At 30.6% G+C, this 27363-nt stretch overlaps 1 protein-coding gene across 1 annotated transcript; it reads left to right on the plus strand.

Annotated features, from left to right (window-relative positions):
* Positions 1-19595: 19595 nt before the first annotated feature.
* LOC130981783 (ethylene-responsive transcription factor 1A-like) lies at positions 19596-20960 on the plus strand. Its single transcript, XM_057905485.1, is given in 2 exon segments — positions 19596-20533; positions 20536-20960. Coding segments are annotated over 2 exon segments (900 nt in total). The 5' UTR covers positions 19596-19743; the 3' UTR covers positions 20646-20960.
* Positions 20961-27363: the final 6403 nt, after the last annotated feature.

A 27363-nucleotide genomic window follows, 5' to 3' on the forward strand; every position in this document is an offset into this window, starting at 1 on the left:
CATTATATATTTTTAATCAAAATATATCACATGTACTTCTTTAATTATAATTAAAACAAATTTTTTTATTATATCTTATACAACAATTATACTACCTATACATTAAAATTATTTATTAAAATTATTCACTAATATAAAATACATTTTAAAAATATATTAAATAATACATGTATTTATGCATTAATTTGGCCTAGCCTATCAAAAACTGGGATCTACCTGACGAACTCACGACTTGACGGTCCCCGACATACTTGAATAGCAAAGTGTCCCTGGCATGACACAATTCCCTCGGTTTGAACACATAACTAGCAAAAATTTTCAGATAATTAGACCCAAACGAAAGGGTCCACTCGATAAAAAAGAATAAAGGAGAGGAACCTAGTCCTCTCTTGAGATACATCACTACAATCCTAATTAGCCGACTTATCATACAGATTTTTACTTTGACATCGGAATATCCTTAAAAATAGTCTTATCCACCAATCAACCAACGATTCGTAAACACAATATCTCATCTGAGCCTTGTATTGAGGTCCCAATCTTCATTTCCAACGCTTTCTCACCAACCAATTCAATGAACTAGCAAACATACATAAATATATAATGACTAATTTTGGTAGCTAATTTTAGCATACAAGTAGTAGTTTTGATTATACAAATACAACTATATTTGATATACACTAAAATCAACTATCAAAATCAAATATTAATGTAAAATACATATTAAAATACAAAATATACATTAAAAATAAGTTAAACTATATGTTACTTACGCATAAATATAACACAAAAATATTATTTATACACCAAAATTAGTCATCGAATATTTATCTATCTATATATATTGTTTAACTTTTTTAATATATATTTTAAATTAATATTTATTAATTATTGTTATAATAATTATATAATTTTATATGTAATAAATATATACCTATAAATACTATATGTATAAAATTATAAATATTGAGTTAAATAAACTAACTTTGATTATTGTCTCTCCGGGATTAATGATACTTTAAATCACTTGAAAATAGAGCTTACTAAATGCTTTTCTGCCTTTGAAGTTGAAGTAGGACATTCAGTTGTAGTACTAAATTGGGTAATTAAACATTTGTTTATAAATAATGTATACATAACAAGTCATACGGAATCATTTATATATACTATATAGCATGCGGCAATGAATATATAATTAATCCAAGCACTGAATATAATTGAAATTGCTAAGTAGTGATAATTACGTAATGTATCTCGTGGGTTACGTTAGTTGTAGAAGATACAGGGGCAGGGACATTTTGTTGCTGTGTTTAAGAATTGGTGAAACTTTTACTCAAATTTTGCAACTTGCAAGCAAAGAATTGGGTTGTTAGTGACAATTTTATTTTATTCATTTATTTATAGTGTCACGATTTGTATTCCTTATCTTGAGACATTAATAAACGGATTGAATGGTTGGAAAGTCAAATAACTTTTACCAGCGGTCAGATAAATTCACTCTGGACACACATGCAGAGGCAGATAATACACAGTTTGAAGGTTCCATAAACCGTGTATGTCAACACATTGATGATATTCATCAAATTCTATATGAATTTATTTTGGGGTTACGTCATTTGAATATGCATTCGTAGACTCTGGAAATTGAATGGATATGTACAAGTAAATGCTCTAGAACCTGCCATCTTGCTATAAGCGCTTTAATTCTAATCTGTCATGTAGTGATAAATAACAAGAACAATTCATACATAAGGAAAATTTTTTATATATATGCAAATACAATTGTATGGTAACTAATAAGTATCAACTGAAGATAATTAGAGCTAGAAGATGATCAATTCTGTTGTAAGGAGTTAGAAGATTTTATTCCTACTTTGTAATCAGATTCTGTCACAACTTCATTTCACTAAACTCTTATCTCTAATAAATTGAGTCCTCAGCTTCGCATAAGATAGGGTCTAACGTTTTTATTTATCTTTTAAATGATCGAAGGGTTCTGAATTAGTCAATTATTGACTGGTTATATGATCTCATGAACCGTCCTTGTCTTTAATATATGTCAAGCCTCTTGGATGTTTCAACCACTCAATTCTTAATTAATATATATTTAAGAAAGGGCCAAAAGCAAATAGAATTATATAGTTAATTTAGTAGTTAATTAATATGTGATAGTGTTAGAAAAATAATAAAAAAATCAGTCAAAAACAGTTTAAATTTATTTTATTTAATTTTTATAATTAATAAATATTAAATAAAATAAATTTAGACCGTTTGAATTAATTTTTTATTATCTTCCAAATATTATATTGATTAATGTGCATGGGATCAATGGAAGATGCAATCTTGTTTATTCATGCTGGAATAATTCCCTTCCAAACACTCCAAAACATAGGGGGGCGGGGATGGAATCTACGATTAATTAAGCCCTTGACATAGTCCTAATCATTCATCTTGTACCTTCACGGCTTCACCTTGTGAGGTAATTAGGGGTGACAATATATATCTAATTCGGGTGTATCTAATTTTATTCTATTCAAATGGGATAGGTTGTCAATTTGATTTGATGTAGGTAAAATTGACTGTCTAACTAATCTGAATGCAGACTGAATTTTAATTTTTACCTCGTTAATCTGCATCTTATATATATACAATATTATAGTATAATATTTTATTTATGTTTATATTATTAATTTAAATAAAGATTTTTACGTCAAATTAAACGTTTGATGGTTATGTTATTTATAAGATGATTGTGTTGTTTGTGGAATGATTATGTTATTTGTATTGAATTTTTAATTTTTAATTTGTATATTTATTAAGTTATATAATAATATTACATATTTGTAAAACTTGCGAGTAGGGTCAAATATCCACTGTGGTGTTAGGGTTGGGTTGTTTTCAACCCGCAGGTAAGAAAGGATTGAATTTTCATAACAAATTTATTCTGCTGATAAAATTAGGATTGGGTTCAAAGTCTACCATACTTTACTTATTGTCATCCCTAAAAATCATCATTTTCTGTTTGAAATTCTTAAAACTTTTTTATACCTAAACTAAGTATTAAATTTTTTAACAAGGTAAGATCGGTTCAGGATTATGAAATCTTTTTCTATCAAATAGAAAGCACTATTTTAAAAAATATACTTTTAAGTAATTTTTCCATAAGAAAATAAATTTAAAAAGTCTTTTTTTTGTCTTAAAAGTCTTTTCTGTTCAACATAGTCTCCATAAGGTTTTAGTCATAAATTCATGGATTTATTTTTGTTGTTACAAATTTTGGATCTTTTTAAAGGCCCAGTCATAATCCACACTTTTGAAGGCCCAACTCAGACACCCTAGGGTCCAATTAGTGTATAGCTAGCAAAACTAATGTAAGCAGATGAGGTTTGGCAGCAGCGGACATCCAGTTTAGATGGCATATTTGTATGCCTCTTGAATGTTGCATTTGGATTCAAGTCCTAGTTTAGGTTGGATGACGTTTAAAAATTCCATAGTATGTGTAAATGGATTAGTGTGTAAATACTAAATAGTGTATAATAAGTAATAACACAAAAAAAAAAAAATGAAATACAGGAATATAGGAAATAATGACAAAGGTGTTTGCCTTAAACTAAGCCACACCAGGTTTAAATCCTAGCAGTGGTAGTTAGGTTAATGTGTGTAAGTGTGTTTTAAATTTAATGATAACATAAAAAAAAAGATTTGTTGATCTCTATACAGTAAACATGAATTTAACTCATGTAGTGGAATATAGGAATTCATATATAATTGTGTGTATTTATATAGATAAATGGTAAGTTTGTTAGGTAATACTTAAAATTGAGAGTTGTTAAATTTATCTAAAAATAACTAATGTAATAGTTGGCTTATTCATCTAATTGCCACAATGTTACAAGGTAATGACTTTGTGAGAAGATGGAAAACCTGTCACTATTTTCAAATTATTATTAATAAACCATTATATTAAAACATATCAGTGATTTTTAATCAAAATAATAGAGATAAATATCAAGAAGGAAAACATAAATAATGACGCAATATTGTTAGCATGTATCATTTATATGTGATATAAAATATATATCAAATAAAGTTTAATAAATTTGACAAAAAAAATTAGCTAATTGTGAACGATTGACAAAAGGAAATTCCATCTTTAAATAAATATTTTTATCAAGTATAGTCATTGTTATATATGTAATATTTAATTCTCTATTATCAAAGTCACAGTTCTAAATTATTGTTCATAAATCATAATAACTATTATAATCATTTAAATTATTAATTATGGTATGGTTAGATACAAGATTCATCTCCTACGTAATTTATAAGTCATAATTAATTTAAATTGATTAAGTAGTTAATTCATTTATTTGCTATTTTAAGCAAATATAAAAAATTTATTTTTTTATATATAGAGTAATTTATTATTAACAATAAGCAAACTTTGAAATACAAGTTAGAATCATATATGAAAAAAACACTTTTTTTCAGTGTTTATTTATTTATTTTTAACGACAATAAAAAATTAAAAATAACCGCTAATATCTTTACCAATAATTAGATATTAGTCTTTTTATATTTTATTGCTAAAAAAATTTGATAGTAATTATATATTTGTTGGTAATAAAAACTTTTTAATACTATAAAAAATATATAATTGTCACTATAAAATATAGTAATAATGGTAAATATATAATTGTCGCAAAAGTATAAATTAAACAAGACATGTAATATAATGGCCATTATATTATTGCTACTAAAAATATTTTTGTTATAGTGGGAATTAAGCTGTGTTTAGTTAGTGTCTTCAAGATACATGAATATAGAAACAAATATACCAAAAGACATAAATGCAAATATACATATTTTTTTTATGTGTTTGACGATAATATATAAAACACAACAATTTAATTCAAATGTCAATTTTATTCTTATTAATTTTCTCTCATCATCTACTACTAACACTAACACCACCACTACCAAAATTTTCTACCACCACTATTATTGTCATTACCGATTTTTAACTTTATCACAAAATACTATCACTTTTATTCGTTCACCATTTTAACAAATTCAATTTTTTTATTAAAAAAAACTTAAAATAGGTTAAAATAAATGAAAAAAAATGAAAGGGAGACAGATAATAAGCAATGTGATTGTCAAGACGAACATAGTGAAAACGGATAAATCTAAAAAGAGATGATGACCAATAACAATAATGAGTGTGGTGATGCAAAGAAAGGAAGATAAGAAGAGAGAAGGAGATGAAGAATAGAGAAATAGCAACAACAACGGTGTAAAAGAGGAACACGATAATAAAAGGAGAAATAGAGGTGATAGGTGCAATGATGCAAAGTGAGAAAGAAAGAAAAAGAGATAGTAACAAAAGTAATAATGTGAAAGAAGAACACAATAATGGCAAAAAGAAGAAGAAAAAGGAAAAAGAGAGGAGAAAGAAATGTAAATATTGAAAGGAGTTGAAAAACAAAAGAAAAAATAAGAGGAAGTAGGGGATTAGGCTTAAATTAACACAAGGGACAAAATTAGAATTTTAAAACAAAAAAAGATAAAAATATAAAAAACTGTGTCTCAATGTCGTAACTTAAAAAAAAAATAAAAAATACATATATTTTGTATGTACTTATGTATTATTATATTTATTAAAATTTTGTATTTCAACAAATAAATCGTGGATATATGTCATTGTGACTATGTCTTTGGAGGTACATATCTAGGGATGGTAACAGGGCAGGGTCGAAATAAAAAATGCCTTCTTACTTCCCGTCTTTGCCTCGCAGATTAGGCAGATTTATTTTCCGTTCTCGCCTCGATCCTTGTCGTGGGAGAATATTTTTCAATTTCTATTTTTCACAGGGTTTCATTTTATGTGAGACCCTATTTTCCATCTAATAATAATTTATATAAAAATTTTAATAAAAAATTCACAAAATATTATTACAATATATAGATAAAGTATTGTCCAAGATTATAAATCTAAAAATATAAAATAACACACCATAATTATTAAAAAAAGACTGAAAATGTAAACAGTATAATATTAATATTATAAAAAAATAATTTTTAAATTTGAATTATATATTTTTCAATATATATATATTATGTGAAATAACTAAAAAATTTATATTAAAAATATTTAAATAAATTTAATAATTCAGGAACTAATAAAAGAAAATAAAATCAGTCAGATTTTTGCACCTGTTTTAAGAAAAATTTTACTCTCCATTTCTATCTTCATAAAAAAAATTCTCCATCTTTAAATTATCATTTAAAACGGTCTCCACACAAATTTTGACGTTTCAAAAATTTTCGCCATCCTTATACATACCAACCAAACTCACGCTAAGGAGACGCAGTTTGCACAATGCAACAATTACACCTGGCTCTTATCATTTGATTCCATTCACGTTCATACACCTTATAGTAACCGGATCTTGAGTGACATATTGACCAGTCTTTGCTTGGAAAAGTTGAGAGCCTGCTTCATAACAATAGTAATTAAGCCATCAAACAGAATGTTACACTAATATTTTACTCAATGAAAATATTATTTGTATGTTAAAATTAAATATAAAAATTAATAATAATATATTTTATACTAATACTTAATTTTAATAACTAAATATAGTATATATATCTAATATGATTATTTACTTAAATAATCCTTAAATAAATCAAATAAATAAATTGAAGCTTTTTTATGTCCACTTATGATCACAAATTAACTATTGCATGCATATCCCGTCCTCATTGCTAGATAAAATGAATCTTTTTTATTTACAATCATTGAAGATTTTGATTATCTAATTTGAACTAATACACGATTGACCGTTGCCGCACAAAATCTTAAACTTATATTTCGAACTACTGCTAGCATGTATATTGAACATGCTCAATAGTGAATATATAAAGCTTTCTCAATTATTAATAAACTTTCCAAATCAGTTTGAAATGGCCGACAATAATATGGATAAAAAATTAGCAACTTGAGGGGATGGTGTATTTTTATATATATTGAATAGAAATTCAACTTGTTTGAATTAAGAGATTCACGCAATTGTGCAATTTAGATGCCGCCGATTTGTATGGGGTTTGGAATTTTCTTAACGCAACCACTTATTTTATTCATAAATCATAATAAGTAGTAACAAGTTTTGCCAACGAAGTTTTGTTTAGGCGTTTAATCGGAGGTTATCAAGGGATTTTAATGGGATGGTTTTAAATTGTACGCAATCGAATATTTCATATGGTAAAAAAAAAGGTAATAGCACGTTTAATTTATGAGTGTTAAGAGATTAGTAAATTTTGTGATTTATAGTTATTAATTAGTTATTATAAATATTTTTAATAGTGTAAAATTTTATCACTACAACAATATAGATTATTTTTTAGGATTATATGTGTCAAAAAAATTAAAGTTTGTCAAAAAAATAAATTTTGACACTATTTTAACTATAAAAAATATGCTAATAAAAAATGTCAAAAATAGTATTTTTAACATATAAATAATTGTAAAGAAAACTTAAATCTTATTTTGATAAATATTGACTCTAAAAAATAATTTGTTAAAAAAATTTGAGAATATATTTTTTATGATACTTATTAACTGCCAAAAGTACTATTTATTTTGACACTTATTGACTATAAAAAATTTTCAACAAAATTTTTTAACAAATAATGAAATGAGATCTTAAAACTGAAGTATAAACTAAAATTTTAAAGATGAAGAATGAGTAGTATAATTTTAAACTGAGAGGAGTGTGATACCAAAATTGACGGAACTCAACGAAAAAGAGAAATAATTGAATAAATTAAAAATAAATGAATGTCAAAATTAAAGAGTAATTTTTTATAATAAAATTATTCATTAAAAAATATAAAAATTTTGACATTTATAATATTTATCAATAATATATATTAATTTTTATATTTAATTATAATTATTAAAAAATATGTTAAAATAGTTTTTTTATAATAAATTTAATAATATAAAATTATTATTTTTTATCTAATTAAATATTAACTAAATTTTAATAAAAATACTGATTATTAGATTTTTTTTAAAATTTATAGCCAACAAACAAATAGTACTGCTACTAGTCTACTCATACTACTGTGAAAAATGATGGGTGTTGGTAAAACAAAATATAGTAGAAAAAGGAAGCTTACGGGCAACATCCTAATTAGGCACGTTGGGTTTTACTTTTAATTTATTTTCTATAGTATGAATGACCATGACCATTTTTACATTTTTTAAACTTGCAAAACTTGTACTATATAGGCATTGTGGGGCCTCCATGTCGACATGGCATAAGAATAAGAATTTCAGAAAAGTGAAAAAAGACTCACACATATAAATTGGGGGTGATGCGCACGTGGAGGTTGCGCACATGGATAAATATTAAATAATACAAGCATTAGGTATAGTCAAATTACTAAAAATAGGAAAGAGAAATTTCAAGTCAAAGTCAAATGTGCCATTTAGTTCTTAGTTGTTGTGGTCATCGGTCAGCTTCAAAGCCTCTGGTTTCTTATGTCGGACTTTTCCCTCCTCATCATTGGTGCTACTACCATTTTTAATAATATATCAGCATTTTAATTATTCCTCTCAACTCGTAAGATTTATAAAGATATTTATTAAATTGTTTTTTTTTCTACTTTTCTTTTTCGACATAAATATCTATTAAATTTATATCAAAAATTTTGATTCGGTGAACATAAAATGAAAAATAAAACTAAAAATTGAATCAAAAGAACCAAAATAAAAAATAAATAAATAAAATGAATTAACTCCTAATATTTATATGTATTTATACTCCATAATCTTACATTATATCAGCGATTGAAAACTTACAAAATAGTATAATTTGTGGTGTTGAATGAGTCCTTGTCCTTCTGCAATCCTCTAATAATCATATTTACAGGGAAATAATTCTGAGCTGACACCCTTTCTTTGACAGTTATTCCATCTCATCCACGTTCTCCCCATTACTTATTTCTCAAAGATAAAAATACCCACGTCTTTACTATAATTTGATAGTCAAATAATGCCTCATGTTCATAGTAATTAGATAAGATTGTATTTACATATGTACATTTTTCTTTAATCTTTCGACTATCATCACTCATCACCTTATTCCTTACTTAGTCGAACGTCTTTTAAGTTTTATCAAACATATTGGTGTCGAAACCCACCAATTGACGTCGACATCTTTTTAGTCGAATTTCAAGTTTTGTGCCAACAGTGTTAAATTTAAATTTTAAAATTTTTATATTAGTTCAAGTATCAGCTTGTAAGTGATTATTTTTGCAATTTATTATTGTATACATATGTGTTTATTATATAATGTATATGTTGTGAAAATCGCTTTGTACGTTGTGTATATATATGAGAGAGGACTAATATAATCACGTAAAAATTCGCACAGATGTCTTTCATTCTCTAAGTGCGAATCTAGGTATGCTGCCTAACAGACATACACCAACTTTTGGGGAAATTGTTTATAAGTGTGTGCCGCTGCTGCACCTTCGAGTGGTTATTATAACGTGCCCCATTATTCTCTGTTTTTAGTTTATATATGTTTCCTTATTTTAAGTGATTATTTTTGTGGTTTTGGGTCATTTGAAGTCCAAGTAATACAGTTGGAGAAAATAGCTAAATTTGTAGGGACCTTCTATCATTGCCACGGTTAAGTTGCCCTTATTGTGTGGCATCGACTGTTATTGTTCTAACATGGTGCACCTTGAAGTTTTTACAAATTAAGTCTAATTCTACGGAGAGTTAAATTTATCTGTAAATATTATGGTAAATTTTTTTCTATATAGCAGATAAATTTTCCAAAATGGTTTTTTTAATATGAATGTTTAAAAATTAATTGTGAACTTCACTTGAATTTTGTTCAATTTCATTAACACAGGGTGTCGATCAAACTTATATTATAGATCTCAATTCAGGAGTAGATACGACTCTTTTAAGAAAAGAGCTCAACTTGAGACTTATCGACTTAGTGACCAAATAAATTTTCTACACAATAAAAAAGACTAAAATTTTTGTATTAATAATAATAGATTGACATAACAACTACTTAAAACAAAAATGAGATTAAACAAACTTAAACATAGAATGAAAAGAAAAAGAATGGAAAATGCTAGAATTCTGAAAATAAAAGAAGTAATGAAGAACAAAGCTAGAAATTGAAATAAAATTAAAAGAACTAACCTGAAAATGAAATGTTAAACAAAAGAAATGAATAATCAAAGAAATCGACTCGCTTAGACATAGGGTATTGATCAAGCTTGTATCAATGATTTTAATTCGAGGAGCATATATAATTCCTCTAAGAAGAGAGCTTGACTGAGACTTATTGACTTAGTGTCAAAATTAAATTTGAGTAGAGTGAAAAATTACTGAAATTCTTGTATTAGTAATAAACTAATAATAGATTTATTCATACTTTGTCCTAAAATAAAGCTAAATCCAAAAAGGTTAAAAGCTCACCAAATAAGGGTGGTCTCATTTACTTCTACCCCACCTCTATGTGACGATGGTAGTTCAACTTTATTGAACTAAATAAGTAATTAATTCCTAAAATATCTTCCACTTATTTAGAAGGGAGATCTCAACAACTTTTTTAGAAAAACGGAACGGTTATCCACCATCAAAGGTGGAACTACACTAAAAGGTGGTTATCTATTTTACTATAAATATACTGACACGCTCAGGTATATTCAGAACCCAATCTACTAAAAACCTGTCTAAAACCTTTGCTAAAAGTATCGGAGTCACTTATAAGTACCACCTCCTACCTCCTCAAGAGGAACTCGGACGGCGGTACCTCGACTCCAGCATAAGTGAGACACTGCCTCCGAATGAGCTTGGACCTCACATTCAAGCCCAAACCACCGTTTCAGGTAACCTCCGGACTTCATGGTTTTTTTCAATTTCATGGTTTTTTTCTCGAAAAGAATTTTCTTGAAGGAGATTTTAGCGAGGCACCATAGTAAAGGTTAAGGATAAAAAGAAAATCCTTAGTAGTAAGCTTGCTTATCTAATTTTTTTTCTCCTTTATTAATAATAATTCATTTTCTACAACTTTCACATTCAAATGCATTAATTTAAACTAAAAAAATCGTGAAAATTATTGTCCGACCGGAATGGTCGGCAAGATGAAGCGACGAGGTACAAATTAGTGTAAGAAATTATATAAGCAGTTCGTAGTCTGACCTTAAACGAGTCAGACTTAAAACGAAATGTAAAAGTAACTTGATAAAGTCCGGCTACTTGAAGTCGGAACTCAAAAGGGAAAATAATACTTATACGTGAAAGGTCTAGAAATGATCGATTTATTTTGCCGATGTCTTTTCGAACATAGCAAAAAACATCATCAAAAGTTATCAAAACAATGGAACTTTTTATTAAACTAACAACTGAACCAATTAAGAAAAGTTGTTTAAACACAATTATTCATGCCAAAAACCATGATCAGATAGCGAAAAAAAGTTTTTAACAAAAAATAAAAGTTATTCAAACTACAACTATTATAAAAAGTTAAATTGTTCACAAAGACCTACAAGTCAGGCCATTCAAAGCTAGAAATTATAGAGGAAGGAGCTGTTCACCAATAATAGCATCTTTGGGCTGAGCAGAGAAGGTCAGGATAGATTCAAACCCCGACAGACCAGAAGTTGGGAGAATTGTGGAAGGAAGTGGCTCACCAACCAATTTAGAAGTGGAAACTTGGGAAGTCTGTCTGACTTGTGCCCCTGAGGTCTTTGGATTGGCCATAAGAGTGTCCTCCTCATCATCAGGGGCAGAAAAAATTTTTCCGTCAACTACAATATTGTCAAGGCTTATGAGGGTGAGGTCGACCATGGGAGCAACAACTTGGAATTGAGCCTTTAGATTCGCCACCATCTCATTCATGCCTTCGGCTATGGTTTACTCAAGCTCCGCATATTTGTCTCGGGATTTAGTGATCTCATCCACCAAGTCGAGCTTCTCCTTGAAGACTCTGGTGTAACTCTCATCGGCTTTCTTCTTTAACCCCTCTGCCATGGCTGAGGCGGGCTCCGCCTGCTTTACTGTAGCCCGAGCTTTGCCGAGGTCGGAAATGCGGGATTCCCTTTCACCATCCTACTCATTCTTTGACTCTCTCAAGGATGCCACTTCAGCCTGTAAATCATTCAAAGTGCACTGAGTAGCACCAAGGGAAGTCTTCTCAATGTCTCTTAATAAAGCTGCGCAAATCCTCGGTAGTCCGAACTCCACCTTGGGTAAAAAGCTGAAAGTGGATCTTTATGGCAACATCATCCATGCTAATAAAGCTGTGGGGAAGGACGTGTTTTTTACTCCAAGAAATAGCCTCAAAACCCTGCTCATAAATACCCAGCGATTTCAAAGTCTTACGCCTCTTAGGCTTGGGCTCCAAAGAAGAAGATGGAAGAAGAACTGTCTGCTTTATCGAGCTTGAAGGAGAAGGAGTTGGTTTGGGAGTTGGATCATGAATGATTTTCACTGAAGATGAAGTGTCTGAGTTTGACCTAGAAGGGGAGGAGAGGTCGCTCACTTCATCGGCCTCTCTCAGTTGTAGGTTTTGAACAACGGTATTCTTCTTGATAGTTTGGAGAGTTTTCATGGTAGCCGACTTGGGAGCCATCTTATCCGCACGACGTCAAAGTCGGAATAAATTAGTCACTTACAAAAGTAAAACAAGCAAAAGGTGACTACAAAACTTAAAAGGCTACCTAGCTCGGACTGAAGTTGGCTTGGGTTTCCTAAGAACCTATTAGTGTCCAGATAAGGAGCTTGACCCCAATACTCTTGGAATAGACCGACTACCTTCACCTCGACCTCATCTAAATAGTGCAAGTTATATTTGACTATTATAGGACTCTGCTCCAAATACAAAGGAAAGAGTGGCTCAGCCCTTTCACGCAGAAAGAAAGGTCGAGAACCCTCAACTGCTCAGATTTTGAAGAAATAATTTTTAAAGTCATGAAAAGAATCGTTGAAATTGGTGAAGATCTTCCTTTTTTGAATAGCTCGAAAGGAATTCAACCTTATTTTTTAGAGTTAAAGGGTTTGGTAAGAACGAATAGATAAAAGAAGACCTTTAAAGAATGGAGGATGTCAAGATCCCGACACAATAGCTGGTAAATCTTTAAGAAATTCCAAGAATTAGGGTGAAGTTAGAAAGGAGCGACATTACAGAGCTTAAGGACTTCTATCTCAAAGTCAGTAAAAGGAATGCTAACCCCCAACTTTGTGAAAAAACACTCATACATGTACATAAAGTTACGTTCCGACTTATCAAGTCGGGAAAAATAAATTCTCTCTTCAAGATCGGCAACTATAATCTCGTACTTCCTCTCATCCTCTCGATTTTCACACAACCTATGATGCCTATGAAGAGTCTCAACATACTCATTATCAATAACGAAAATGGAAGTAAGCACAGATATATCTATCTAAGTCAGGTCGGAAGGTACTTTAGAGGACATGTTGTGAATTACTGAATGAGACATCAAAAACTATACCTACAAATACAACAAATATAAGAAAATCGTCACAATAACTCGGGATACCAAAGAAGCTACTACAATAAGTCGAGTCATCAACAACAACAACAACAGTTTATAGAATTTCATAGACACAACAATAATCACCATCATATTATCAATACAGAAATGGTGTCATCTTTAATAACTAAAATGACACTAGTTAGGGGCAACACAAACATAAAGATCCCACATTCAGATTCATTAGCAATAATAACAAACAAAGACCAAGGCCAAAGCAAAATTTCCAAGACTAAACCTCATTTTTAAAAGTATTTGCCAATGCCGATAAAAACAAAAAAGGTATCACCCGTAACGCAAGAAAATGACACCAATTAGGGGCAACATAAGCATAAAGATCCCACATTTAGAATTCATTAGCAATAGTAACAAACAAAGACCAGGGCCAAATCAAAATTTCCAAGACTAAACCTCATTTTCAAAAGCATTTACCAATGCCGATAAAAACAAAAAAGGTATCACTCAGAACGCAAGAAACAGAGAATAGAAACTCCAAAAGGATAAGACAACCAACATTGAAGAGAGTGCGATGTAGAGGCGGTGCACGACAACAGCAAAACACGAACGTTCCTCTCCAACGTGCGAGCAAATCTTCAAGCCTCAAGACGAAGAAATCTTGAATACAAGAGAAAGTACACAAAAGGAAGTTGAATAGATATGAAAAAGAAGTTGAAGAAATGGCCCAATTGTTTCGAAACAAGAAGCAAAAAAGGAGATAGAAGAAGAATTTGAGTATTTATAAGACACAATGGGAAAAAGGGTAAATTCACGCCCCTCATTAATGACGTGCGCAATTCCCAAAGAAACTGCAAATATAACATACATCGTGCCATAAAGGAATACAACATTTCAAAGTTTTTGAAAACACGTCGAGTATCCGACCTACCAAAAGTGGTATACCAGACGTCGGAAACTGAACTACAAATGCTCGAATCTGACCTCATAAAAGCTCGAGCTCAAGTAAGGGCACTGTTCATACCATGGCCTAAAATAAAGCCATGCCCAAAAAGGTTAAAAGCCCACCCAATAAGGGTGGCCTCATCTACTTCTACCAGACCTCATAGAGGTCAGGTGTGATGATGGTAATTCAGCTTTACTGAGCTAAATAAGTAACTAACTCCTAAGATATCTCCCACTTATCTAGAAGGGAGATCTCAACAACTTTTCTAAGAAAACGGAACGGTTATCTACCATCAAAGGTGGAACTACACTAAAAGGTGGTTATCTATTCTATTATAAATACACTGACACACTCAGGTATATTCAGAATTCATTCTACTAAAAACCTGCCTAAATTCTTTGCTAACTTAAGTATCAGAGTCTCTTGCAGGTACCACCTCTACCTCCTCACAGGAACCTCGACTCCAGCACAAGTCAGACGCTGCCTCAGAAGGCGTCTGGACCTCACATTCAGGCCTAAATAATTGTTTCAAGTAATCCCCAGAACAAGATTGATACAACAAATACTTAAGATGAAAATTGGACTAAATGAACTTAAACATGCAATGAGAAGAAACGAATTGAAAATGCTAGAAATCTGTAAATAAAAGAAGAAATGATGAGCAAAGCTGAAAACTAAAATAAAATTAAAAGAACTAAATTAGAAATGAAATGTTAAACAAAAGAAATAAACATTTAAAGAAATAGACTCCTAACACTCACATGCACTTGTCCATAATCTTTCTTTGCGTCAGTGTGATTGAGACTTTTGTAGAGTTTTAGTGTGATTTTGTGGTGCTGAATGGAAGTTCATTTTTAGTTTCCGAGCCCTTTATTTATAAAGAAGAGAAAATTCTTGGTTTATATGAGCTATTTTGGTAGTTACATAGGATCACCCACGTTCTTCTTTTTACTTGCTCTAAGGACATATACCCAAGAGGAAGTGTATACGCGACAACCACAAGATTTTGAAATAGGTGGCTCAGAGATTGTGTGTAAATTGACTCGGTCGCTCTATGGGCTGAAACAAGCATCCAGATCTTAGTTCAATACACTAAAAGTAGCTTTATATGTTATGGGATTCTCTTCTACTAAGGCTGATGTCTCTGTGTTCTTTAGACACACCAAAGAAGCTACACTTTTACTTATGTATGTGAATGCGTTATAGTCACTAGGACTTCTCAAAGAGTAATTGTCGCGTTGGTACATCATTTGTACTCTACCTTTTCACTTGAAAATATGAGATTTTTAAAGTACTTTTAGGGATTGAAGTTGTTAAAACATCATCTAATAGTTTATTGTTAACGCATCGAAGTACATTGATCATCTACTAAAAAAGGCCAAGATGGAAAATTCAAAAGTAGCGCCTACTCCCATGACTTTAAACCTGAAGTTAACTTCTACAGATGGGACACCTTTTGAGCATGTAAGTTTGCATCGATCCATTGTAAGCACCCTTCAATACCTAATCTTCACCAGACCTGAAATTGCTTTTTGTATCAAAAAAATTTGTCAACTCATGCAATGTTTTCTTGACAAATATTGGAAGATAGTAAAATTCATTCTTAGGTATCTATAAGGGACAAGATTCTTTGATTTACACCTTAAAAAACCTCTTAAACTTAGCCTTACAAGATATACCAATTCTGACCAGATTTCTGATATCTAAGATCAAAAATTTACTACTAGATATTATGTTATGTTTGACCAAATTCTATGTTTTGGTGCTCTAAAAAACAAATTGCAGTCTCTTACTCTAGCACGGAGGCCGAGTACAAAGGCATTGCAAGTGTAGAAGCGGAATTGTTATGGGTTCAAAAATTTCTTGTTGAAATTCACATTATTGTACCCACTTCGAATATATTGTGACAATACAGGTGTCATATTTATGTTTGTGAATTTTGTTTAGTATTCTTGATCAAAATATCTTGAGATTGATCTCTTCTTAGTTCGAGACCATATTACTAAAGAAAGAATATATTTTCATCATATTTTAAGGGATGTCCAAATTGCTGATGTTATGACTAAGACAATAAATTTTACCAAGTTCATTAAATTTTGCAACAAACTCAATCATTGAGTTTAAGAGAGGATCAAAGGATAAAATAGTAAGAAGCTAGTTAGAGGAAGTGAGTAGTTAGTTAGAATTTGTTAAGTGAGTTATTAGTTAGTTATTACCGGTCCTTGGTATAGCAAGTTCAAGCCAAAGTGTGTATATAATATACTCTTGTAAATAACTAGAGATGTAGAAGGCAATAGCGGAAATCATAACCCCTGATTCCAATACTCTCATCTAGTATCAAACTCTCCAGTCTCTCTTACAAACACCAAGCCACTGATGCCATTTCAATAATAATAATAATAATAATAATAATAATAATAATAATAATAATAATAATAATATTATTATTATTATTATTATTATTATTATTATTATTATTATTGTCTAAAGTTAGCGCCTCATGTATGTATTATTTAAACTACTGGACTAGATTTTTAACATTTAAATTAAACTTTAATAGATAAATACTAAATTGGTATTCGAAAAATTTTGATGCTGATAAAATGATACTTGACTTTTGTTATTAACAAAATAATTCTTAAAAGATTTTAAAATTTGACTAATGTGTCCCTGAGTTCGTCGAAGCAAATCTCTGATGAGCACAATACTGACATGATGACCATTGTGTTTTGGTGACCTGGCAAACCACTCCCAAAACTCTCTTTCTAACGCATATTCTCTCCCCTTCCCTCTCCCTCCCCATCGCATCCCCATTCTCAGCGCACACTCCCCCTTTCTCTCCCTCCCTATCGCAGTCCCCTCCCTTAATGGTTGAGATTGTTGTTGTTGTTGATGTTAAAATTGTTGATGTTAAAGTTGTTGTTACTGCAAGTGGTGGTATTGAGGGAGGGAGAGTGTGCATTATAGAGGAAGAGTGATGAAGGTTGCGATTGTTGTTGCTATTGATGTTGAGGAAGGGGGCTGCGATAGGGAGGGAGAGGAAGGGGGAGTGTGCGTTGGGGGACTGCGATGGAGAGGGAGAGGAACGGGGGAGTGTGCATTGGGGGACTGCGATGGAAGAGTGATGAAGGTTGTGATTGTTGTTGCTATTGATGTTGAGGAAGGGGGCTGCCATAGGGAGGGAGAGGAACGGGGGAGTGTGCATTGAGGAGGGAGACTTTAGGGTGGTTTGCCAGGTCACCAAAACACGGTGGCCACGTTAACATTGTGCTTGCCGGAGATTTGTTCCGGCGAGCTCGAGGACATCGATTGTCAAATTTTAAAATATTTTAGAGACTATTTTGTCAATAACAAAATTCAGGTACCATTTTGTCAGCGCCAAAGTCTTTTGGGTATTGATTTGGTATTTACCTTTAAATTTTAATTTGATCTTTAATGTTTTAAATATTCTATTTTTATCCCAAAAAAATTCAATTAGATTTAATGTGGTTCTATCATTAAATTTGACACTAATAGTTAACATAATAAGTTAATAATATTATTAGTTAAGTTATATTTTCTTATAATACTTTTTTTTCTTCAATTTTTTTTAACAAAACTTTAAATCTTAACAATCAATCATAACACTTCAAAATAAAAAAAAAATTATATTAATGATTGTTGATGAATTAATTTTACTTACATTTTGAAATCAAATACCATAAGTTATTTAATATGTAAATTATTTGTGTCAAATTTAATGATGGGATAACATTCAACTTGTTTAAAATTTTTTGGGATTAAATATAACATTTGAAATGTTAGATATTAATTCGACTCAAACGTTAAAAATTAAAATAATATTTAATTTTTTTGTATTGGTTTTACTTAATTTCTTCTAAATTCTAAGTGATAACTTTAAATTTTTCAATATGTCGAATTATTGACAAATGTAATTTCAAAAATCTACTTCACACATAAAAAAAATAGGAACAAAAAATTATATGATATTTTCAAAGACTTGGTTCAAAGGACAATTGTACACAACATTAATATTTTACAGTACTATTGTTGGTAAACTTATCCATCAAAATAACTTTTGAAGATACTAGATAAACTTTTATTTTTTCTAGTTTTCTTTGTATATATATATATATATATTTGTGAGTACTTTTGTATATATTAGAAATGATGTTCTTAAAGTAAATTTGTCATTTTACCTTAAAAAAAAATGGGTGTTAGAATTTGATTGGGGGAGAATGTTTTCCACCCACCACCTTCCAGGAACAAACACACAAAAAGCAGAGTTACTGTTAGATTATTGGAATTGGAAATTAAATATAAAGATGGCGGGGTCCTCTTGCGCACATAGCTTAATGGGGAGTTATTGACTTTTTTGGATGACACTTATCCACAACATGCCATCACAATTTGCAATTTGCAATTTGCAAACCTAGCTAGCTAGAAACATGTCCACAACCTCTGTATCCAATTTAGCCCATCACGTCCCTTTCAACCCCACTCCATGTTTTCCTTTTCCTCACTCCTCACTCCTCAACCATCTCTCATCTTTATCAATTATTCTTAATTTTCTATTTTCATTTTTAACTTCAACAACATATATACTTGTAAAATTAAATTATTCAAAATACATTTGCTAACCTAATTTAATATATGAAGATTTATTTTCTCGGTTTTTAAGTTTTACTAGTAGTATTGGTCAAGAATCAAGATGAAATACAAGAAAGAAACTATTGAAAAATAATTTAAAGGTAGAAAACGAATTTGATAGTAGACAAAATTTGCGGCACAGAAAGCGACAAAAGCAGGAGAAGCAAGTTGTGTGTGGTGTCATGGTGTGTGCACATGAGAGAGACGAATGACGTCAGCGACGGGACTTATTTAATTAGAGAAAAAACTGAAAATATTAAGCACGTGATAAAAAGACCACCAATGACCAAACTGTGCCTTGCAATTTACACATGCGAAGCTTCATAGAAGCTTAGTTGGCGACCATCGTAAAAATAAAAATTAAAAAGATCTATGGTCGTACATAGTGATTAAAAAAGTTTCATGTCCAAGTTCACGAACCTTGCACTCCTATATATACCCGTCTCCTTCTTCCCCTTCAAAATTCGAATATTCAATACCCACAATTAAAAAAAAAAAAAAGCCTAATAACACCTTCCTTAGCTCTCTCTCCTCTTTATTATTTCTTCAGCAGATTCAGTTATAACTGAAAAACAAACACACTAACAAGAAAAGAAATGTGCGAACAAAGCAGTTACGAGGCCGATTTGGCGCTACTGGACTCAATTCGTCGCCACTTGCTGGGAGAGTCCGACCCTTTTATATTCGGAGCACCGAATTGTAATTCGGGTAGCACACCGGTTTTCTGCAGGAGCTCCAGCTTCAGCAGCTTGTACCCTTGCCTGAGCGAAAATTGGGGCGAGTTGCCGCTCAAAGAAGACGATTCAGAAGATATGGTGCTCTACGGCGTTCTCCGCGACGCCGTAAACGTCGGTTGGGTCCCTTCTCTCGAAGCCGGATCACCCGAATCCTTCTCTTCGGGTTACTTACCCGACGTAACGGTTAAATCAGAGCCGGATGTATTTCATTCGGTGCCAAGCTTGCCGGAGCCTGTCATCTCCGCCGTCGTAGCCCCGATTGAAGAGAAGCCTACGCCTGTTCCGGTTCCGGCGAAGGGGAAGCACTACCGCGGAGTGAGGCAGCGACCGTGGGGGAAGTTCGCGGCGGAGATTCGTGACCCGGCGAAAAACGGTGCTAGGGTTTGGCTCGGAACATTCGAAACCGCCGAAGACGCTGCTTTAGCTTACGACCGCGCCGCGTACAGAATGCGCGGGTCGCGAGCTCTGTTGAATTTCCCACTCCGGGTAAACTCCGGTGAACCCGACCCCGTGAGGGTGACGTCTAAGCGGTCGTCGCCGGAGCCTTCATCATCGTCGGATAGTGTATCCACGACGAAGAGGAGGAAGAAGACGGTGGGACCGAGGGTACCGGTGGTGACAGGTCAGGTTGAGATGAAGACGGGGCAAGTGGGGAGTCAAGTGGCGCATTGTACACGTGGCGAGCAGTTATTGGTGAGCTGAGTAGTGCAACTACTCACTCGTCACTATTCACTAAAAATAATACAGTTGGGCCAAGATAAAAAAGAAGATGGATTGAGAATTTCAGATAGTGACTAAAAGAGTTGCAAGGAAACAAATGGGATAAGTTAAAAAGCCATGTTTGGTAGAGAGCAAGTAGGGCTCCATTTTTTTCTTTTTGGGTTTTGTAAATACAATATTTGTTATTTCTTTGTTCAACATTTTGTGTATGAAATCAATGAATCGCCTTACATTGCATGAAATTAAAGCCTTTGTTCCCTAAATAGACAAAAAAATACTAGTATTAGTTCGTCTATAAGGCAAGTGGCAACTCTGGCAAGATAAAACTTTTCCGTTTTAGGTGATTGAATAGTAATTAGATAAAGTAGTCATAGTATCCGATAAATACAAAATGAAAAAAAAAAAAAAAAGAAGAGGGAGAATCACCAAATCAGATACCAATAATTGCGAGGGAACCCAATTTGGATGGAAGTAACTGAGTGAGGTAGTGCTTACAATTATGCGTTCCGTACCAAAGGCTTTACTTGAGACAAAATTTAGGAAAATAAGATGCCATTCACACATTATGTCGAACAATTACAAGTGTTAAGGACGAAAAAATATAGACAAAAAAAAAACAAGAAGGAAAAATAGTGGCTAATTTTTTTTTATATTGGTTAAATATAGGTGTAATACATTGTTATGGGAAAATTAGGTGTTTTTTTTTTATATGGTGTTTTATTCAAATCGGACGGTCCGATTTGTTTGATAAAAAAAATAAACTATAAATCGGAGGGTCCGATTTGCTTGAAGAATAAAATAAACACGAAATCGGAGGATCCGATTTGCATTTTTTATTTTTTTTAATTTGTTGAAATGGAAATCGGACGGTCCGATTTCAACATTAAAATTTTTTTTATTTTCGAAATTACAAATCGGACCGTCCGTATTGTAATTTTAACTTTTTTTATTTTTTTCAAACTGAAAACGGAGGGTCCGTTTTCTGCTATCACCATATATATGTAAAACATCTCTCTTCTCCACATTGTTGTATTACTCCATTCTCTTCTCCGTATAAAAAATGAAAAGCGAAAAATAGCATGTACAATAGCTCTCTGAACTCATGATCGGAAATAAATGCGAGCTCTAATAATTCTTCTATTCTTAAATCTTAATTACGTCAGTATTTGTTTCCACTTGCACTTGGTTTATTTCGATAATAAGTTAGGAGCATTTGGTTTGTTAATGGAATTCAATTATTTTCATGTTGCATTGCATTTTCTTTTTCACCTTGAAAAAAATTACATACAAAATCTTAATTTTATGATTATAAATATTTGATTAAAAATACTACCTGCACATAAAAAATTAGTCACTAAATTTTTTTCTATTTATTATATATAAATATATTTCACTTGATTTTTGGGAATTTCGATCGAATGTCGAATCAAGTTTGTATCAATATCTCAATTTGGGGAACACATATGACTTCTCTCAAAAAAAGTAAATTCGACTCATAAATTACTTAGCATTGGTGTCGAATTGACAGATGTCGAAATATTTGTGACAAATTATAGTGTAAGAGAATAAATAGAGCTAAAAATAGACAAGTAAAGAGCGTGGAAATAAAACGATTGAAGAAAAAATATCGTAAAGATAGAAATAAGAGATAATACTCAATTTGGTATCTGATTTTACATGCAAGTCTTAATTTAGTCCCTAAGGTAGCGTTTGTTTTGAAGTATTGGGACAGAGACTGAGAGATATCATGTTTGTTGGTTCAGATACTGGTACTAAAATTTTTATCTTTGTCCCTAAAATTTCAATATTTCAGTACCTCCAAAAAGTGAGGACATGGAGAACTGAAATTTTTAAAAACATAGACTGAAACTTTAATAATATTTTATACCTAAAATACCCTCATATCAATTAATTAATTCCAATTTTATCTTTTGTACAAATTAAATTAGAATTTCATTCTTGTTTTAATTTCTGTCTTCAACTTTGCACCAAACAGAATGCTGAGATTTATTTCTGTCTTTGTCTCTTAGTCTCTATCTCTCAGTCTCAATCTTTCAGTCTCTGTCTCTCCACCAAACACTACCTAAAGTTTTAATTGTCTTTATTTAGTCTCCAAACTTTGCGAACATAACTCAAGTTAGTCCTTGAAACAATTTTCAATGTACAAACATTAATGGAGCACTGTCGTGGACAGCCGGATGCCACACTAAACTTTGTAAAATGATGTTGTTTTAGTTTTGGCACTCAAATAATCCAAAAATAACATCGTAAGTTGTGTTTATTAAAATTTTACTTAACAAAATAAGTGATACGATATCGTTTATGAGCTATTTGAATGTCAAAACCAAAATTGCATCATTTTACAAGTTCTAACATGATATCTGACAGTTTATATCAGGGCTCCATTAATGTTTTTGTACTAAAAGTCGTCTCAGTTATTAATGGAAAGTACGTTTATAAAGTTTGGAGACAAAATAGAGGCAATTGAAATTTTAAGGACTAAATTGAGACTTGTGTATAAATTTAGGGACCATATTAAATATTAACTCTAGAAATAACAAGAGAGAAAATAAATAAACTAAACAAAGAATATAAATAAAATACTAAGGACTTCAAGTTTAAAATAAAATAGAAGAAAATTAAAGTGTTTAAAAAGAAAATCAAAGTAACAAAAATGAATTGGAACTTAAAAGGAAAAATAAAGAAAATAAATAAAGTGAATAAAAAATTTGATTTCAGACATTCATATGCATTTGCATTTTATTGATTTTCGTTGCATCAGTGTGACTGAGAATTTACAGAATTATGCGATGATAGTGTAGTGTTTTGATTAAAGTCCTTAGATTCTTTTGAACTTCTTTTATTTATAGACCACAAAAAGTAAACTGCAGAATGCTTCTTTCTCACACTATTTGACTCCCTCCTTTTTTTCAAGGTCTTTGTGATCCACAATTTTATCTTTACCACGAAAAATCATAATTCTCAAGTTTGACATCCCGCTTTCTTTCTTACCTTGGTCTCCAAATTCCGTATTTTATGTAATATTTTTGAAAAAAGCTACGTGTAATTAACGCATTTTAATTTTAGAGACTTCTAAATTAATTCATTTTATATTTGACATTCCACTTTTTTTTATGATTGAATTTTCATGATAAGTTAAAACTTCCAATATAAATCAACTCTTGTGCCATATCATTTTAACTTGCACAATATTTCGACTTTTATGGGTCAGTCGATTTGCTTTATCCTAGTCGAATTGTTTGTTCTGTTAACTTTTATACCAATAAAATATATATGTTATATTTAATTCATTTTTAATATGTATTATTTTATATTGTATTATATAATTTATATAAATAATTAATTTAGTAATTATTTTTAATGTTTCCCTAACATAGTTGATGTTTGATTTGTACTGAAAGTTATTGTAACCACCAAATTTTTCTCCCAATGGCAACATACCATTAAATGGTTTAAAAGTGTTTAGTTGTATCTAGCTATATTGACATTGGATTAAGATTAATTTTTTAAATAATATTTTTTGTATATTAAAATCAGTTATTAAAATTAGTTATAAATGTATTTGTATATAAATGTATATGTGGTTTAATTTTTTTAATATATATTTATATTTTAACATATATTTTATATTAATAATTAATTTTAGTGTTTACGTAACATAGTCATTTTCTAAACCATAGTGTTTCGAGTTAGCTGTAGTAAATTAAGACAAAAAGTATCCTCTAAATTTTGTAAGGATAGTGGCGGGGATATTATTCTTCACGTATAAGTGATTTTTCCATACAAGTCGTTACAAGTCATTTATATTCACGCGCGCACGTTCTTCTTCGTGTCGTTATTGCACGTTCTTCTTCTTCTTCTTCTTCTTCTTCTTGCTGCACGTTCTTTGTTATTTTTCTCTTTCGTTATCGTCGACTAACACCACCTCTTCTTCCTCCTCCTCTTCCTCCTTTTTTTCATTAGAATTTCTTCTTCTCCTTCTTTTTCCTCCATTATCAGTTATCTCGTTGTTGAAGATAATGAATAATTCAAGTTCATATTGTCAATTGAATCATAACGAAATTGATTATTGTTTTGAATCCAATCAAGTGGCTGAGGCGTGGTTTGATTCTAGTTAATGTTTTCGTTAGTAGTTTATGATTTTGTAGGTGAATAATGTTGTTTTTGTTTGTGAAAATTGTTGTTCATCGTTGATGGTTTGAATTGAATGTAATGTAAACGTTTTGCGTTAAAAAAAATATTTTTTTGTATTTGCAGCAAATTTAGGTGTAACACGAAGATATTTTGGTGTATTGTTTAAGAATTTTGGTGAACGTGTGCTGATAAGTTCTGCATAATTCAAAACTATTCTTCTCTCTCCTTCTTATCTTCTGCTTCTTCTTATTTTTCATTATCATCATTATCTTCTTTTTTTTCTTATTCATCTTTTTTTCTTGTTTTATCTTCTCAAGTTTTTTTTTGTTTTACTCTCTTAACAAGAATAAAAAATAAAATAAAACAAAGAAGATGAAAAAATACATAATGGTACAAAATTACTTGGAAGATGATAAACTTACATTCATTCAATTGAAAGAAATAAAGAAATAAGAAAAAAAAGAAGAAAAAATGCAGCATTAGAGAAAATATTTTTCCATATTTGCAGCAAATTTGGGTGTATTGTTTAAGAATTTTCGGTGTATGTATATTGATAAGTTTTGCATAATTAAAAACTCTTATTCTTCCCCCTCCTCATCTTCTGCTTCTTCTTCTTTTTTATCTTCTTATTTCATATTCTCATAATTCTTCTTAGGAGGAAAAAATTAAATAAAGAAAAAAATACATAATGTTGTAAAATCAATAGAAAAAAGAGGAGGGAAAAAATGCAGGAACAACAACAGTAATAAAAAAACGACAATAAAGATGAAACACGTGAAAAAAAATGAGAAGAAATACAAAGAAAAAGGAGAAAAAAAAGAAATAGGAGAAGGAAGAAGAATGCAGGATATAAAGAGAAACGTAATTTTCACGCGCATGTTATGAAAATAGATTTTAATTTGTTGAATTTGGATTAATTTGTATAACTTATATACAAAAAAAAAATTATATGTATAACGGTACCCGAGATATATTTATAAGCACTGTTTAATTTCCACAATGCAATAATAAACACTTCTAAATGAAAAAATTTAAAATTATCAATTTCCTCTATGGAACAATCTGTGAAGAATATCCTTCGTAGAATGTACTCGTGTTTATCGGGAGTTGACATAATTCGTTTAAAAGAATGACAACGACTAAAGATTATAATTTTAATTATTTGTAGTTGACGTTAGTGATCTTATCCTATTGAGCTAATTTAATTCTGGAAATATAGGACTTGTCGACCTCTCACCACCACTGATCACACAAAGCATTATAACTATAATACTAACTATTAATTGCCATATGCATTGCTTAATTGAAATTAATAATTTAAATAAGTCATACGATTAAGAATACAATTTGGCGTATCTCCTTGTATTCATCAATGTAACTCCTATCACATTTTTCACAAGCATTTGGCTCTCATGCTCAACTTATTGTCCTTTTCTTTTTTACTTTTGTTTTTTAACGGCGAAGAGTCTTAGTTCATACTTTTAATTATTTTTTAAAAACATAAAAATTAAAAAATCAACTTTTTTTCTTAATTATCGATTAAAAAGATAATTTAGAAAATGACATAGGAGTCTCAATTTTTTTTATTACTGATGAGAACATATTGTCTTTATGCATATTAAACAATGTACCGGTTCGGATGGGCAACCTTACATAGATCAGATTATGTGCATCTGTCAATTCATCGTTATGATTATAGCTAGGGCTATAGCCCGCGGTTTTCGACGCACGGACGAAAAAAAAAATACAGCCTTTAACTTGTGGTTGAAATTATTATTATAAAATAAATATAAATTAAAAATAACTGGACAATCTTGTCATAAAATTATATAAAATTAAATAAAATTATTAAATATATATTAAAATCAATTATTAAAATTAGCTAATATATATTTTTGTATAATACGTATACAAATTTAATAAAAATTAACTACTAATTTCATGTGTCACATGCTTCTTCTTTCCTTTAAGATTTAGCCGCCTTCTTCGGACCTTCGATCCTTCGATTCCACTTTTCACTTACCACCATGTCAAAGTCTATATGGCTCGGTGTTGGCACTGGTCGTTCGTGGTATTTTGCCGCTCGCTATGGTTGTTTTTGCTTCTTTGTCACTCGTCCTGTTTAAAGTTGTTGGGAATAAATAATATGATGACAATCTAATCAATTATATGTTAAATAATTTGTTATTGTGATTTTATTAAAATGTTAATATAATAAGATTTTTGATTAAATTTAAAAATTTATCATTGTGACATTAATCATAATATATTGAGAGATAAATCTTTTATAATTTAATTTAAATTATTCTTAATCATAGAATTATTAAAAAGAACGTTAATAATGGTCTTCATTGGATAAAGATTAATAAATCTCATTTATTAAATTATATATATATATGGTACATATAGAAATATAACCATTGAACAGACTCACTTTGAGAATTTCTAATTGTTATAATTACCACATATTAGTCAATAGGATATTCTCAAGATGAACATGGTAATAGAGTTTCCTTTGACCTGCGACTATCGTAGTAATTAATAATATATTTATTATATTTTGATTCTGGACACCTAATACCCTAAGATGCTAGTTGAATGGAT

The sequence above is a fragment of the Arachis stenosperma genome, chromosome 5, assembly GCF_014773155.1.
Source record: "Arachis stenosperma cultivar V10309 chromosome 5, arast.V10309.gnm1.PFL2, whole genome shotgun sequence".
Lineage (NCBI taxonomy): Eukaryota > Viridiplantae > Streptophyta > Magnoliopsida > Fabales > Fabaceae > Arachis > Arachis stenosperma.